Consider the following 15251-nt stretch of genomic DNA (forward strand, 5'->3'; position numbering starts at 1 on the left):
GCAAATTCCATTTTTCAGTTTTTTAACATTGAAATTTGCCAGATTAGTAATGTTACCATAGAGACCGTGTGGTAGCCCAGGAATTAAATTTACCCCCATGATGGCATAACATTTGCAAAAGTAGACTACCCAAGGTATTGCAAGTGGGGCATGTCCAGTCTGTTGAAGTAGACACTTAGTCACAAACACGGGCCAAAGTTAGCGTTCATATTTGTTTTTGTGTGAAAAAAGCAAAAAACATATTTGGCCAGTGTTTGTAACTAAGTGGCTACAAAAAAATGACTGGACATACCCCGTTTGCAATACCTTGGGTTGTCTACTTTTGCAAATGGTATGTCATCATGGGGGTAATTCTTATTCCTGGGCTACCATACGGTCTCAAAAGGCAACATAACCAATCTGGTAAATTTTAATGTGAAAATAATGAAACACAAGCCTTATATTTGACTCTCTAACTTTCCAAAACACCATAAAACCTGTACATGGGGGGTACTGTTTTACTCAGGAGACTTCGCTGAACACAAATATTAGTGTTTCAAAATGGTAACTTGTATTGCAACAATAATATTGTCAGTAAAATTGCTGTTCATGTGTGAAATACAAGTTACCATTTTGAAACACTAATATTTGTGTTCAGCGAAGTCTCCCAAGTAAAACAGTACCCCCCATGTACAGGTTTTATGGTGTCTTGGAAAGTTACAGGGTTAAATATAGTGCTTGCAATTCAAATTCTCTGCACTTTTTGCCTGGGTTGTCAGGCATGTCAATCAAATTTTAACTAATTAAATCACATTATTTTTAAATATTAACATATATATGTTAAAATATTACTTAAATATACACATAGAATTTTAATATATATACATATATATGTATTTAAAGTCTTTGTGTACACTTATGTAGTTATTTATGTCATTATGTATATTTATCTGTATATATATATTTGCGGTTATTTGTATTTTACATATAGATAGTTAGATATAGAATGTCATCATAAGTGTATTTTGTTACCAATATATATATATTAATAACAAAATACAGTTAGAATGAAATTACATATGTATATATAATTTATTTACATTTTTTTAAATTATTTTATTTATTTATTTTATTTTATTATTTTATTTATTTATTATTGTAATTATACGTGTATATATAAATATAGAATATATATAGATGTATTATATATATAATATATATATCTTATATATATATATGTAACGTCATTCTAAGTGTATTTTAATACTAATATATGTACTTGTATTAATATTAAAACACATTATGTATCACGTTACATATATAAGATGAATATATATTATATTTATAATATATATATTTATATATAAATACATTTCATTTATTTTAAAATGTTTATTTTTTTATATACTTCCCACCAGCAGGGGGACTGTCTGACATTTAAGACAGTCCCCCTGTTGGCAGATCTCATTTGCCGTGGGAGGGCTGCCTGGGCTGTCAGGCAGCCTCCAGAAGAGGATCGCAGTGGAGGTGAGTAAATCGGAGCTGCTGGAGGCTTAAGCCGTTACAGCGTTCTATGCCGCCGCAACGGCTTTAAAGCCCATTTAATGCGGGACGGCATAGAACGCCGTAACGGCGTTAAGGGGTTAAAGTGGCACTCTGGGCACTATAATCACAACAATTCAGTGTAGCTATTCTGTGCAAGGATTGTGGGTGTCTATGTCAATTGTGTCCATCCAGGATGTCACTGATAGGCTGAATGCCAAGCAGGGGCAGTGCCGAAGACTCCTGTTTATTGTCAAACTGCTGCCAAAAATGTTAACAAAAATGGGATTGCACCCACAGCCTGAGCCTTTAGAGATGGCTGTAGTAGTTATAGTGCATAGTGCCCCCTTTAAATTCCAATACCTGCTATGTGACTGAAAACCATACTTCAAATGTTACGTTAAACTATAAAGGAATGTCAGTTTAAAGGTAGAGCTCTGCGGTTTGTCTCCCTTTATTACAGTATGTTGAGATTGTACGAGATAATCACATTGAACATGTTAAATAAGGAGAAGAAATTTGCATTCATCCCATGTCAAGCATTTTTTTTAACTGTTGTAAAACAGTGTATTTTTTTGAAGATTGACAGAAGTGTTTGTATTTGAGACTTGCTTCATTCTTGTGTTCTGTAGAGGACCTAGGAAAAGTTACCATTGCCCATTGCCCAATTTTTGCCCATTGCCCAATTTTACCCTTGTTTGCTGGCATTTGTCACAAAATATAAAAACAAAGTTATTAAAGTTTGCTTGCCATCCATTAAAATGGATACTGAAAGCCGCATTTCTTTTGGGGTCCCCTTCTATAAAAAATATTGTCACAGTGTTGTACAGCCATAAGAAACGAAAACAAATCAATGTGTTAAAATGTCCACCCAAGATAGACATGGCTCTGTTTTCTTTCTGCTCAGTAACCTTTAATGTTAGTGTATGGACAGCTGTTTGTGAAAGTTGTATGTGTTATTCTCATAGAGAGACAGAACATAAACCGTTGCCACTACCCATCCAGTCCACGAAAGATCTAAATAACTCATAGCCACATTCATTGAGTTTGACACGAAATGACACTTTGATTGAACACAGGTATTTGAGAATTGGGAAGCCCTTTATTGATTTAGTAATACGTGTCAGGCTTCTCTTATTTCAAGACATCAATTTTGCTGACTTTCCAGTCTCTGTGTTTTCATCAAACTTCCTCTTTTGGGCAGCTAGTTGGACGTTAGGAACAGGCTCAAGCAGCTTTTCAATTTCCACATGTGCGATATTTTCAGTCCTCTCTTTGCATATGAGTGCAGACAGCCCTTTTATATATAGTGGAAAGTTAGTGAATGAATCACCATAGGACATAAGCTTGATGCCTTTGAGCAGCAAATCACCCTGAAGCTTATAAAAAGTATCTGTGTTCTCCTTCCGCACCAACATGTAATGTTCCATACTAACTTTATTCTGCACGGTGTAGAGGGAAAGCATCTGGAAAATCTGATCCAGTAGAGTCTCTCCACAGCCAAGAAAAATAAAAGATTTGTTGCTATACAAATTCTGCAGCTCATCCATTAGTTTACAGTCCTGTGCAACATCTTTATAAACACATGGGTCCAGAATCACGCCACAGGGATCCGTGTACAATCCGTGGATATGCAAAACGCCATAATTGATGTAGCTTTGTACCCACTGCAAAACCTTCACTTTATCATTCAGGTCAAGCGATGTCATGGGTCTGCCCATCTTCTGCCCATATAGCTCCAACAGGTTATCATAGTTTGTGGTCAGCACCTTCGCCCCTTTATCCATTAGACTAACAATTGACTCGAGAACGGTGGGGTTCTGGATGTGGCTTTCTAGGCCATCGAATACCTCCATTAGGCAGTCTTGGAAAAAGTTGGGTTTGCTGTGACCGGTTCTCTGAGACATTTTCCTGATCAGATCATGTGCGACAGCCAGTAAGTCTTGCTCATGCAGCATCCTTTTTCTGAATTCCACAACATCGCCAGGGTGCAATAATTCCACCTGCTCTGCAGCATCTATTACAGCTTCAAAGCAACAGCACCATGAGCGGAGAGCAGGGACACCAGGGGCTACAGCCGCACTCACCCCACTTCCAATGACCAGGATCAGGTCACTAGGATTCTTCTTACCAAGGGTTTTTAACACCTTCCTGGACCTGTGGGCAACATTATTTCCACTGTCTTTCAACATGTTTTTGAGTAAAGTTTTAGTATCCTGTATAAGAAAAGATAGTCATCTTATGGAGCAAGTAATATATATTCCCCATTCTTTATATGGAGCCCAGGTAGCCAGGATGAGAGGACAGATTATAGCCTGATTATCTACGTACCAAGTTGGTCTCACCTGCGTGAGGTCAGTACTCAGAGTGTCCTCGCTGTGTGATTCACTGTGTCTTATACCCTGCTGTCACTCAGTGTCACAATGACAGCAGCAGCATCTTTGTCTGTGATATGTGCAAAACTCCATATATGGTAACAAGTTAACTTCAACTCCCTTACTGCTGCTGAGCGATACTAAAAAACTTCCTTTATTCACTAAAATCCCTCCTCCGGCCCAGCTTCTCACATTCTGCATTAACTGGGCTTTAGTGAGGGAGCTGGACAGGGTAGCAATCTGTGTGGAACATTCAGTTTATCATATAAACAGAATATACTAACACAATGCACATCTAGCATATGTATCAGAATATTGATGTTTTGTACAAATCAGTCAATAATTCCTGTATAACAGCATCTTCATATTGCAGCCTTGTTACATTTCAAATCTCTCGAACATTCCACCAACTGCCAACAGGAACTAATAGATTTCAAATAAGGCAGAGAAGAGCGGTTAAAAACAAACTGCTCCAAATTGCTCACTTTACTGGCGGTTGCCATCTTCAAACAGTCGTATTTTGAAAACTATAAATCCTACAGCGAAGAGATTTATATTGTGAGAATCACAATACCCAGGCCTACATCTGTAATATTAAAAATGAAGGCACAGTCACAGTTAGAAATTGCCCTTCAAATTTGAGCTGGCTAGAGTGGAGTTCCAATGAATGTCAATGGACGGCGAAAGCTGCAAACAAATGGTCATATTGTGAAAACTATCAGGACTATGGCTTAGCCGTGGACATTTGTAGTGGCAGCAGGGATAGCTGAACGTTTTGATATAAGATTTGTGTAGGTGGGCTTGAAAATGAGGGAGTGGTGGGAGTTTAGAAATCATGTCCTAATTCTTCAGCTTTTGCCAGCTCCCACTCTAGTTTTGAACATTTCGCCATTCATTCCTATGGGACCAATTTCGCCAACAATATTTCGTGAACCATTCTGCAAAACATTCCACAAAGTAATAGCACACCAATCGGGAACAATCCGCACGTTTCGGTATATTACTGTCTATGTAGTGTAAAAACTGTGGGAGGAGTTGGTAAATTTGGCTATAATAAGAATAACTACAAAAGCTACAATATGTGAGATAACATTAAGTGGTCTTGCTATGCAAGAACACTTAAATATACCGTATTTATCGGCGTATAACACGCACTTTTTCTCCCTGAAAATAGGGGGAAAATCGTGACAGGTAAGTAATTATGGGACAAGGGAAAGTGCACTAGGGGACACTATGGGAGGGGGGGATACTATGGGAGGGGGTGGAGAATACTATGGGAGGGGGTGGAGAATACTATGGGAGGGGGGGAGAATACTATGGGAGGGGGGAGAATACTATGGGAGGGGGGGAGAATACTATGGGAGGGGGGGAGAATACTATGGGGGGAGAATACTATGGGGGGAGAATACTATGAGGGGGGAATACTATGGAAAGGGGGGTGGGGACACTATGGGATGAGGGGGGGGGAATACTATGGGAGGGGGGGAAATTTCCTGGAATTTCTTTCTTAAAATGAGGTGCGTGTTATACGCCGGTGCGTGTTATACGCCGATAAATACGGTATCTAAAAAATGAATTTTCGTGTATATATATATATATATATATATAAAAATTAAAATCTAACTCATATCTCTAATTCCCTGTATAACAAAATGAATATACCCCATACAAGTTAAATCACAAATTGTCTATTCAAGGTAAAAAAGTATGTAAAATAATGCAAATATTAAAACAAATATAATAAGTATAAAATAAGTCTTAAAATGAATCCTATAAAAAATTATATAGCTCAAAGTCACTATTGAGACCATAAGGTAAAAGGGAATTTAAATTAAAAATCCATTGCATCTCTGATTTATCCAACGCACAAATTAGGTCCTCTCCTCTCCAATTAGTTTCAATTCTTTGTATACCCAAAAATTGGAGCTGGCTTGGGTCCTTATGGTGCTTATTCTTAAAGTGTTGTGACAGACTGTGTTTATCATTTCCATTTTTTATATTCCGAACGTGTTCTTAAATTCTAACATGTAATGCCCTTGTGATTCTCCCTACATATATAATCCACAAGGGCATGTGATGATATAGATCACTTTTTTCGTATGGCACACAATTAATTGTTTAATTGGGAAAATTTATTTTTCTTTTGGGGATGTTTAAATTCTTTGATATATATATATTTTATTTATTTTTAGTGTTAGTACACGCTCCACAAGTACCACATCCATAAAAGCCAGGTCCCTTTCCAAAAAGATTTTTGTGGCTTGTTTTGTCCTTAAATGGAACACCTCCATAAATTATATTCGGTCTGTCCGGAAGTATGGAATTTAAAATTTCATCCCTCTTAAGAATTGGCCAATATTTATTAAAAATCTTTTTAATATTGTGACTTTTACAGTAAAAACACAAATAAAAGACACTTGGTTATCTCTATTATATAATATATAATTATAGTATATAATTGGTTCCTATCTTCTAAAATTACCTCAACGTAAGCTTTCTGTAATAGTTCCTCCTTATAGCCTTTGTCTCTAAAGTCTTTTAGGATTTTCAAATACACACAAGGTGGAGTATCTTACATGCAAATCGTGGAGTAAATATTTAGGAGGAACAATCCTAAAATTAAAACAGAAGACGACAAACAATAGCGCAATATTCTAACCTTAAGTGGTCTAATAGTTCTGCCTACATATAACAAATTACGTGGGCATTTAAGGATATATATAACTCCTTTAGAATGACATGTTAAATGATCTTTTATAATGTGTGGTTTATTAATAATATTTCCTATATCTACTAAATGTCTTTTATTACTTTTGGTTGCTTTACATGGGAGGCATATGCCACATTCGTAGAATCCTATGAGATTTTGTACAAGGGGATTGGATTTTTTGGGTTCAAGCAGCTCTTTACTAAGATGTTCTTAAAATTCTTTGCTCCTCTATATGTGATTTTTGGTATAGGTGGTAAAATTGTATTTAAAATGGGGTCATCCTTTAGTAAGTACCAATGTTTTTTGATGGCCTTTTGTATTCGTCTGTTTTGTCCATTATAATTGCAAATGAAGGTACCTCGTTTTTATGTAGTGATTCCTTTTTTGGTTTATACTTGATGAGGTTTTTCCGTGGTTTTTCTTTTATTTCCTCTAAGTCTCTTTCTAAAGCTATTTCCTCATATCCCTTTTCCAAAAATATTTTTTTAGGTTGTTTGCTTGTTCCATATAATCTGAATCCTCCTTACAATTGTGTTGAATTCTTAGAAATTGACCCCTTGGGGCATTGTTGAGCCATGGTTTGTGGTGACAACTTGTTTTTTCTATATAGCTATTAGCATCCACTGGTGTAAAATAATTCTTAGTCACTATTGTTGATTCTCGGATGCTAATATTTAAATCCAAAAAGTTGATCTAGACTTCGCTGCTAAAACTGGTTCAATTAATCCCCCAAACGTTAAGATTCAAATACTTGATAAAATCATCTAATCCTTCCATGGTACCAGTCCATATGAAAAAAATATCATCTATGAACCGGCAATAGGACACCAAGTTTGCCATGGCTTTGCATCACATATGTCTCTTCCCAAAAGGCCATGAAGAGGTTAGCATAACTAGGGGCAAACTTGGTGCCCATCGCCTTACCGCAAATTTGTAGATAAAAGCTGTCCTAAAACCAGAAAAAAATATTAGTTAAAATTAGTGATATTCCTTCTAATATAAAATCTATTTGTTCTGTCTTAAAATTGGATTTGGTTAAAATGTATTGCACTGCTGCTATTCTTTAGTTGTGTGGAATTATACTAACCATTAAATGTCCCTTTTGCCACTGTACTTCTTCTAGGATGTGTAGGACATAAATGGTGTCTTTGAGGAATTTCACTTGAAGCTTAAGAAGTCCTTTCTTTCTGATCCGGAGTTTATGTCCGTGACTATTAGACTGTGACAAAGTACCATTTGTTTTGCTAATTTCCCTGATCCTTCAGATTGACTACTCAGTGTTTTATTTATTTCAAACTATAATGGTTAAGTTGTATCTTGCGTTCTTTTCCTCTTTATCGTCTGCCCTTCAAAGATTTGTTTTGCAGAGTTGCATTCCCAAAGTGAAAAAAGAATATTAATCTCTTCCTAAATTTATGGGTAGGATGTGACGATACCTTACCTTTTTCACTCGGACCCGCGTGGCACAGCTTCCTCTCCCCGCACTTCCTATGTTGCAGGAGACAAAGTCTGGTTGAGTACTCATAATATTAAACTAAAAGTCCCCTCGGGGGGCGTGGCTAACCGCCGAGCTTAATGGTCGCTTGATCTCGAGCTCTGGCTCCCAAGGCCGCCAATATATCAAATTTCGGATATGTAGGACCTACAAATTGACAAAAAACTATATGGCGCATACCAAAACGAAGAGAGGCTCGGTAAAGAGCGAAAAAATAATTTTTTTCGGCGGCAAGCATCAAACGGAGACCGCGGAACAACTGAGGCCTTTACAAGATGGCGACGCCAGCCCAACGCCTCGAGACTTACAACCAGACGCAGGACTGCCTACAGTCCCAGAGCAGCTCACAAGAAGCTATATACAAGAAGCGCTAGACAACATGTCTCAGAAATTAATCATGTCGTGGCAACACTCCATGGACTCCCTGCGAAGGGATGTACAGGAGGTTAGCAAACGGACGACACACGTTGAATCCAAGATGGATGAGTTTACCACGGCTCACAACGACTTAGCAAGCCATGTGGAACATCTGGAGAAAAAACTTACCATGACAGAGATGAAAATGGCAGACCTTGAGGATCGATCCAGGAGGAACAACCTGCGGCTGCGGGGAGTTCCCGAATCTGTTGGACCGGAGGATCTGCAGGTATTTATCAGAGGCCTAGTAAGGGCCTACGTGCCCGATGTCCCGGGCGAAATGTTACTCCTGGATCGGGCGCACAGGATCCCCAAACCCAGGCACCTACCCGATACTGTGCCGAGAGATGTACTCGCACGAGAACACTATTTTCACATAAAAGAGCTCATAATATGTGCCAGTAGAAATAGAGATGCACCGCACCCAGACTACCCAACAGTAAAAATATTTGCGGATCTTTCTGCTTCCACATTGAAGAAACGAAGAGAGTTCTCCCACATTGCAGACAGCATACGAACCAATGGTATGAGATTTAGATGGGGGTTCCCGACAAAAATGGTTATCTCCCGAGAGGGAAAGTTCCACACGATCACTTCACCAGAAGACAGAGCGCGGCTACTGCAAACCTGGGGTATAACAAGCAAAGATGCAGAGAAATCGGTGACATCTACTCGTCGAATCCCAGTGGACTGGACTACAATACCTACGAAACGCAAAGATCAAGAACATTAAACAATGAAGTCGGTGACCCGTTTAATAAATGACCATAAACTATACAGGCATCTGACATGCCTCAAACCTCTGGAGAAACTCATAGACACACAGGACTTGCTACAACTAAAGCCAGAAGAGGACAAGGAGCATCATCGGCTACAAAAAGCAAACAACAGAGACACTAAAGCCTTTATAGATCTACCGGCGACTCCAGACAGCGAATAAGTTGCTAACCCCCCTCGCCCTACACCTACACCTCGGAAGAGAATGCAGAAAGAAACAAGGAAGAAAGGAAACAACATAAACAAAACGAGAGAAAAGAAACAAAGACAATGGGACATTTGAGCTACTTTAATACCTGCTTAAAAGTTCAGGTATCGTATATACAGGTGTATAGAAATTAGGGGACGGTCCGGGTCTCATGTTCCCTTTTGTGTATATAACAATGGGGGGGAGGGTAATGTGATGAGCCACAGATGAGATGTTTCTGGGCTATAAATTATATACAAGACAAAGGTCCCCAACCCCTAAAGGGAAAATAACAATTCTACACAAAACTCTCAAGGACCGATGTAAATGGTCCGAATACGAAAATAGCACTAGAGGCTAGGAGACTGACTAATTAAGGGCAGGATAATATTCAAAGGCATACCCCTCAAAGTTGAGAAAAAGGGAAAAAAAAAAGGGGAAAGAGAGGGGAAAAGAAAGGGCAAGATGCCTTACATTCAATCATATATATCTTGCCTCCCACTAGCACCTAAATGAATAGAACTTATACTGGGTTAACATATGGGATGCCTGCATGGCACAATATAGATGAATACAGATAGATACAACTGTTATACAAGACCCCAAGAAGTTCGCAATGAGAATGTATTATCATTTGCTGTAGCTCGATGTTTTTCTTTTTGTTTATTTCTTTTTTGGTTTTCTTTGTTTTTTCCTTATTATGTGGTTCTCTCTTAGATTAACATGTCAGCAAATGCAGGAATTTCCTCCTAAGGTTCATAATATGACGTATATGGGTCACCACACGCACGACTAGGTCCTAAACTAGTAAAATAAAATGTTAAGGCCGTTAGCCACCCTAACAGATATCTTGATATCTACCCCCCATGGCTCCGCAAACAGGCGTCATGACCCCATCTGGGGTAAGTTGTAAATATCCAAGTTATACCCCACCCGCCCACCTGGTACTCTCCTACCCCCTCCATCGACCCGGTACACACGATATCACAAAAGATTACTCACTATATGCCGCAAATCTACAAATACAACACTTGGACCTTTTGTTGGTTGTAACTACACGACTTAAAACACTCATAAGGCAGACGAGGCCTACACTAGGACAAGTTATAATATCTGTAAGCAATACTCTAACCTTCACAAATGAATGTGACAATAAAATCTCATAATGTAAGGGGGCTCAACACCCCGCATAAGCGCAGAGTCCTCTTAGAAGAGCTAAGGAGAAACCATATAGATATTATGTGCATACAAGAGACACACTTTAAACACAATAAAGTCCCAGACTTTGGTATCAGAGACTTTCCGACCCAATTTCACGCGACCCATTCCTCTAAATCCAGGGGGGTGTCTTTTCTTTTTCACAAGTCCCTCACGTTTGAACTGCTGCAACTCAGAAAAGACACACAAGGTCGTTATCTCATTATTTACTGCACTATCAACACTGTTAACTACACGCTGGTGGGAATATATTGCCCAAATACAAACCAGAGGAACTTTCTGCTTAAAGTCCTCAATAAAATTCCACCCATGCAAAAATCATCCATTATACTATGTGGGGACATGAATCATGTCCTACACCCAGTTGCAGACACGTCGCTTGCTCCGGACGCTCCCAGGACAAAACTCCTCACACAACAATGTAAATCATTAAATAAAGTAATTCTGGAATATAACCTATATGACCTATGGAGGATTCACCATCCAAATGAAAAGGGGTACTCATATTTCTCCCATATTCATAAAACCCATTCCAGAATAGATATGATTTTGGTCACTGCTGACATTTTATCAAGGGCTAAGACTAGTGAGATTGGGGATATTGTATGGTCTGACCATGCCCCGGTAACAGCAATGCTGCAGACAAATCTTGATCACAAGGGGAAACCCCCATGGCGTTTGAATGATGCCCTTCTCATGCAGGAGGAATATTGCTCCCAAATGAGTCAGGACATTAAAGAATATTTTCACAACAACACACTACCTGAGTTGGAACTTACAACTATTTGGCAAGCCCACAAGGCGGTGGTTAGGGGGATGTTTATCAGCAGAGCGGCTTTTTTAAAAAAATCTAAGGAACAAAAATATCACACTCTCTTGAAAAAACTAAGAGATTTACAATTAGCTCAATGCTCCACCCCCACAGATACCCTAGCGAACGACATAGCCTTAATCACAAAACAAATAAATGAGATACTTATACAAGAAACAGCACATATGCTTCAGAACTTGAAAATACGTACTTACACACAGGGCAATAGAGCCGGGAAAGCTCTGGCATCGCTTTTAAGACAGAAACAAGCCCAATCGAAAATTCCATATTTACACAACCACACAGGAGGGAAAATACATGATCCGAGAGGAATACTAGCAGAAATGGTAAAATTTTATGAAACATTATATAACATAAGACAAGACCCTAAGACGCACCAACCATCCACGCAAGAGATACACAGCTTTTTGTCTAAAATTTCCCTGCCCACATTAACAGAAGACCAAAGCAGAAAATTGGGAACACCCGTTACCCTGCACGAAGTTCTACAGGTAATAAAGTCGCTTCCGCCGGGTAAATCACCGGGACCGGACGGTCTTACTAATTCTTATTATAAAAAATTTGGCCACGATTTAGGACCACACTTGGTAGATACATTTAACCGTATAATGTCCACAGGTACTATGCCTCCGGACATGCTGACAGCACATATAGTCACATTGCCCAAACCAGGTAAACCTCCTAACAAGCCCCAAAACCTACGGCCCATATCCCTCCTAAATACGGACACCAAAATATTAGCCAAGTTATTTGCCACAAGACTCGCAGAGATGATGCCCATGATCATAAAAAATGACCAAGTGGGGTTCGTGAAGGGTAGACAAGGAGCTGAAGGTATAAGGAAACTATATAATTTACTATACCTTAAACATCAACGGGGGGAACCCAGTGTGTTCCTGTCGCTGGACGCCGAAAAAGCGTTCGACAGGTTACACTGGGGATTCCTACGTGAAACGTTGCAGAAATTTAACTTCCCACAACAATTCCAACAGTTAATTGATGCGCTATACTCTAAACCCTCGGCTAGAGTCACAAATGGAGGTTTCATGTCAGAGCTCTTCTATATCACTAACGGAACTCGGCAGGGATGCCCGCTGTCACCACTTCTTTACATTCTAGCCTTAGAGCCACTGTTACAGGCTATCAGAGATGACACACAAATTACTGGCATAGAAAAAGGGGGGAGGGAATACAAAATTACGGCATATGCTGACGATGTAATGCTGTCATTAACCAACCCACAAACTTCCATTCCCGCCTTCAACACATTACTGAAAACATACAGTGCCTGCTCATATTACAAACTGAACGAGACTAAAACACAAGCAATGAGCCTCTTTACACCGCCTGCAACCACCAAAATCTTACAAAGAACCACCGCCTTTGAATGGAGACAAGACCACCTCACATTCCTGGGCATAAAATTTACAACTTACGCACACAAACTGCTTAAAGCCAACTATATTACACTCCTCCACTCTATAAAAACACAATTGAGGAGCTGGGAGAACAAATATATCTCGTGGACTGGGAGAGTAGCGGCCACAAAAATGATGATACTTCCCAAACTTCAATATTTATTTTGCACCTTGCCCATACATCTACCTATTGCGTACATTAAAGAAGCACAAAACACAATTAACACCTTCATATGGGCTAAGAAGCGACCCAGGGTTGCTGCAAGTACGCTCTATTTAACAAAAAAAAAAGGAGGCATGGGTCTCCCAAACTTAAGCCTATACTACAAAGCAGCAAACGTTAGCACAATAGTGGCAGCTTTTCACTCCTATTCTACTCCTCCAGCGTGGGTGCACCTGTAGGCGACGCACACAGGAGGCTACGAAATCACAACACTGGCAGGCATAAGTAAAAACTACAGGAAAAAATTTCCCACCATTCTACCCACAACAGCGTTGACGCTAAAAGAATGGGATAAATACAAAAAATCTCTAAACCTCGAGACCGCAGTGCTCCCAGCAATGCTTCTAAATTCCTTTGAGATCTTGATTCCACAACTAAACATTAAAAAATGGGCGGATAATGGTCTAACACATTTATACCAACTTAGAGATAAGGACAGATATATAACCTTTACAGTACTGAAAGAAAAGTATAAGCTGCCACCAACGGCAGAGTTCGCGCATAGACAGATACTATCGTGGCTACAGAAACACAATGATGCACAACTCTCTACTGACAGCAAACAAACACTGACCGAATTAGTTGCTTTATGCACCGTCACTAAAAACACATCCGGCATCTTCTCTAAAGTGTACCATAGCTGTTTACCTGCAACAAAGATACGAGACTTAACTTTTGTCAAAAAATGGGAACAGGACATAGGGAGACAAATACCTGAAGAAGACTGGCAGAAAAGCTTTATGGCACATAGACACTTAACCTTATCCACATCCCAGATAGAAATGTCGAGAAAAATGCTCTACAGATGGCATATGGTACCCACCAGAATGAGACATATTGACCCAAAACAAACAGGAGAATGCTGGCGATGTGGACATGGCATAGGTGACGTCATACATATTTGGTGGTCATGTCCTGTTGTAGCAAAATTATGGAGATATGTTCAATCCCTTGTGCAACGAATAGGGAAGATAGATGTGGAATTCAAGCCAGAGGTATATCTTTTACAACATTTGCTGCAGGACCTCTTAAAATCCCATAAATACCTATTTTTCCACATAACCATGGCAGTAATAACAGCGGTAGCCAGAGCGTGGCTAAAAATAGACCTTCCACCATTAGACATGATAATCTCACATGTAGACGATATTAGATTATATGAATACACTGTCCGAGCGCGTAAGGCACCACGGAAATTTTGGATGGACGCATGGGATATATGGGATGCTAACAGACACTCAAAGACATAAGACAAATACTGGTTAAAATATGATGAAAATAAGTAAATAACTCAAGGAACCCATACCGGGAACCTCTGTTCTCTCCCTACCCCCCCCCTCCCCTCTTTCCCGTATGTTACCCAGTTATTAACACCCCCCCGTTAAAAGAAATATAAAATCAGCACAGACAGAAAGATGGCAATACACAGGATACAAATCTGCAATGTCAATACCTCCGATAAGTATATATTGTCCAACCACAGACGACAAAATAGTAGGTTAAAGCGCTTAATAATAAGAGACCGCTATCGTCTGGGTTGATATGTACATCACTTGACCTAAACTAAGGGGAGATGTGACCTAGCAAGATACAAACACAGTCATGCTAGGCTGAAAGAGTAAGGTGACAAGCAGGGCCGGACTGGCCTACCGGGATACCGGGATATTTCCCGGTAGGCCGCCGGCCCTGGGGCCGCTTTGAGATATGGCTGCACTTTCAGCCACAAGAGAAAAAATTATATGTAGCCTGTTGGTCTATGCGGCCGCGGACTCAGCCGCGGCCGCAAGCCGCTACTGCGGCTTGCTGTAAGAGGATGCAGGAACTGAGGGGGCGCACAGATTTTTCCTGTAAGCCGCCGGATGTGAGTGGCATATGACGACATGACGTCACATCCGGCGGCTGCGCGGCGGCGGTTCTACAGTCACTGACTGCACCATTGAGCTGCATCGTGTAGTACAGCAGGTAAGAATGGCTTGGGGGACCTATTGTGTTTTGCATTTGGGGGATGGTGGGGTCAGTAATGCATTAGAGTGGTCAACTGTGTATCAGGGGAGGGGGGGAGGTCAAATGTGTATCAG

The 15251-nt window shown here is 39.8% G+C and overlaps 1 protein-coding gene across 1 annotated transcript; it reads right to left on the reverse strand.

The window, feature by feature from the left end:
• Positions 1 to 2653: 2653 nt before the first annotated feature.
• Positions 2654 to 3788, reverse strand: LOC134572219 (protein FAM118A-like). The gene has a single exon (XM_063431037.1). It carries the CDS (start codon positions 3711 to 3713, stop codon positions 2661 to 2663), a length of 1053 nt encoding a protein of 350 aa, XP_063287107.1. The 5' UTR covers positions 3714 to 3788; the 3' UTR covers positions 2654 to 2660.
• Between the last annotated feature and the right edge of the window lie 11463 nt (positions 3789 to 15251).

The sequence above is a fragment of the Pelobates fuscus genome, chromosome 9, assembly GCF_036172605.1.
Source record: "Pelobates fuscus isolate aPelFus1 chromosome 9, aPelFus1.pri, whole genome shotgun sequence".
NCBI lineage: Eukaryota > Metazoa > Chordata > Amphibia > Anura > Pelobatidae > Pelobates > Pelobates fuscus.